The following is a 3,380-nucleotide window of genomic DNA, read 5'->3' on the forward strand; positions in this document are numbered from 1 at the left end:
TTTTGTTTTGTGTGTGTGTGTGTGTGTGTGTGTGTGTGTGCGTGTGTGTGTGTGTGTGTGTGTATGTGTGTGTGTGTTATACACGGTGCATACTGCTAATAAATCCATTTGATTAAGTTGGAGCCGGCCAGATTTTCCTTCATGGATGGTGCAAAAGCTACCGTTTCTGCACAATACGACAAATTGAACTGAATTCGACCATGAACTCAAAATCAACATTTTTTTGTTTGTCAAGGTCGTAAGTCGAACCAGTCGTATTGGGCCAAAATGGTGGTTTTTGCCTCTCAATTCTCCACGAAGGAAAATGTGGTTGATCCCGACTAAATCAGATGAATCAGAGTAGCAGTGTTCACTAAGTATCAACTGTTTCTTGTTTATCCAAAGTGGGGGTCGATGTAATATCTTTAGTCTTAATTGTTGTCTTTTCAATTCAGTTTTGTGTGTGTGGGGGGGGGTTACGTGTACAAAGGTATTATTGGTTTACTTCATTTAAGATCTGCGTATTGGTGTCCATTTTCTTTGTCTGGGGTGAGATAAAGAGTAGAATAAGAGTAGATTTAACAGTCTGACACATAGTATATTTTAATTGCTAACAACTACACGGCATAATATGATAAGCATGACATGGGATGAGAGCTAACACTGCTTCCTGGGGAGAAAACTGCTAACTTTGTATTGTTGTAAGTAAAACGAAATTCCTTTGCCTCTATCGACTCATTTGTCAAAATATGAATTATTATGTATGTTTTGTTTCATTTTCTCCATTCCAGGTGCTTCTAACATATCCAGCTTTTTCACAAGATCAAAATTTGACCACAGCCTCAACAACCACCTCTTGTTTGCCCTGGGCACGGTCTTGTTGCTACAAAAGAGACGCGAATCTCCAGAGGACAAGACGGTATTGCTGTCACACCACAAAACGGCGTCGTTATCTCATCGGAGGAGTAAATCTCAAGACTATAAAGACGCCTCTATCGGGAAACCTGTGGAAGCTCAGCTCAGATTTGTGTTAGTGGATACAGCAGACGCAGACTCAGAGTTGTGTGGATACTCAATACAACTTCTCTTACTGCAGGGATTTCTTTTTGTCCTGCTTGCCTTCGTTTCCATGTTGCTCGCCCACCCTTTGGCAGGTAGGATTTATAATAATACGCTGGTACATTATTATGTACATTATGATCTTCTTTATCTTTCTAGTGTAATATTTTACGTTTCTGTCAACACAATTTAGATGCCACATCTCACGCAGTCTAGGTTGGCCCTAGCTAGTAAGTTGAGAAGCATCATGCCTCCCTAATGTTGACACTGTGTTGATGGGAGCTTAAAATGTTAACAATTACAATAACAGTCGAAATTAATTGAGACGGCCACCCATTGCATTAATTGCAAAGGAGAAAAGTAGCTGTATTAGAAAGGTGGCCGTCTCAACCAGTGTCATTATAACGTTAAAAAAAAACAACGCAACAGGGAAATGGGAAGTGGGCGATTGTACAAGTCATTGTCTTATCATACAGGTGGCCATGAGACCAGGTTCAAGTGTACAATTAAAAGCTTGTTTGCACATAAACCCTTAAAGTAAAGCAAAAACCTTTTTGAAAACTCAGTCCATGTTGTTTTCTTATCCTGAAGTACCCCAAGTGTCAGAGTGTCCTGATTTTTCTTTAACGGACTGTTGTTTTTGTTCTCCTTCTCAGCCTTCCTGTTGGTTCTTCCGACCGTGGGGAGCTCCTGTGCCAGTCTCGCTGCCTTACGTAAGGACGTTATTGTTGTTGTTGTTGGTGGTGGCACTGTGATAGTTGTGGTGGTGATGGTGTTGTTGGTGGGAATAAATACACATATTATGTACCTGTGCTGTTAAACGTATTGTTGCTGTTGGTGTAGTTGTTGAGACAATGATCTTCTTCTTGTGGCGTCGGTGACCCAGTGGTTAGGCTCTCGGACTCGCAACCGTAAGGTCGTGGGTTCGAATCCCGTCTGGGGCCCGACGTTGTGTCCTTGGGAAAGGCACTTTTCACAAATTTTCCTCACTTCACCCAGGTGGAAATGGGTACCCGGCTATAGACAGTGAACAATCTTGTCAGTTTGATAGTGTTTGAGCGCGTGAAATCTTCAGATTGCACTGTATACTTCCGCGGAAGCCGAGAATGTTTCTGGGTGTTCTCAGAGGGTCTACTAGGGGTAATGATAGTTGTAACGCGCATAGAGCATGCTCTTGAGCAAAGATATGCTCTATATAAATGCAATAATGATAATACAGTAATAATAATAATAATTATTAATGTCATTATTATTATTATTATTATTATTTCTCTCCCTTTCTTGTTCCTTGGGAAATATAATATAATGGATCTTCTCATAAACTGCAATTCAATTAATTACTGGTCAAATAGAAAATGACAATCATCTACTCTTACGAAACCAGAAATTTGACCTGCTTCATTCTGTGGTGTAACACAGTACATGTATAACTAACAACGTATCGTTTTTGTTCCAGCGGCGACCGCGTTGGTCATCTCTGTCTTGGCCGTAACCGTGGCCCTGTCGGGTCTCCTGTGGCCTGATCTGGAGGCCCGCCTGACCCAGACTCTGTGTTGTTCCGTGACGCGGCCGGCCCAGGCGGTCATCGCTTCTGTCTACACAACGGTCAAAACTAGTATGGAAACTTGCCCGACTATTTGACTCGACTCCCACATTTCTCTATGAACAGAATAACTAATAATAAATTATGATGGTATAGCCAGGCACAAATCAAACTTCCCTCACCAGAAAACAAAAATATATATGAGGCGTGCTAACAATATGAGTTATTTCTCGCAGTCCACAAGTGGAGATAATAACCAAAAATCGACCCATGGGTCAAATTTGTAGATTTTTTTAGTGGTGCCATATTTTAAGTTTAACATGGTTTTTATAATTTTATAGTTTCATAAATTATAAAAACGTCACCTATAAGCGTGATCTATCTATTCCCATAGGGCTGGAATCCGAGAAGTAACTCATTTTGTCAGAACGCTTCACATTTATTATACCTGTCATACCTGTAAAATAGCAAGACATATCATTATTATCATTTATATTACACCTTCCTTGACTACAAAATTACATAATTTGATGTCTCTACTTTGGGGCATATCAAGAGATTCAAAATCTGAAAGGGCGAAATCCCCACTAGGAAAGTAGCCCTGGTAAAGCTTTATCGTTACCATCATGCACCATTATAATGCTTTAACATTTAGATCGTCTATTAAGACATAAAAAAGCCACAGGCATCTGGCCCCACTATTTGAATTTGACTCCCGTCATTCCTTGATGCACAGTATAATTATGTACATGGTGACGTAGGAACGGTTTACATTCGAATAATGACAATATATAGATAT

At 40.2% G+C, this 3,380-nt stretch overlaps 1 protein-coding gene across 1 annotated transcript in view; it reads left to right on the plus strand.

Annotated features, from left to right (window-relative positions):
• LOC101864143 overlaps positions 1–2,742 on the plus strand; it is a gene marked incomplete in the record, with an annotated part of 8,734 nt that extends 5,992 nt beyond the window's left edge. The window contains 3 exon segments of the mRNA XM_013082540.2: positions 771–1,133; positions 1,695–1,751; positions 2,495–2,742. Coding sequence (XP_012937994.1) covers positions 771–1,133; positions 1,695–1,751; positions 2,495–2,679 — 605 coding nt within the window.
• Between the last annotated feature and the right edge of the window lie 638 nt (positions 2,743–3,380).

This window comes from Aplysia californica, unplaced genomic scaffold, assembly GCF_000002075.1.
Source record: "Aplysia californica isolate F4 #8 unplaced genomic scaffold, AplCal3.0 scaffold00180, whole genome shotgun sequence".
NCBI classification, from domain to species: Eukaryota; Metazoa; Mollusca; class Gastropoda; order Aplysiida; family Aplysiidae; genus Aplysia; species Aplysia californica.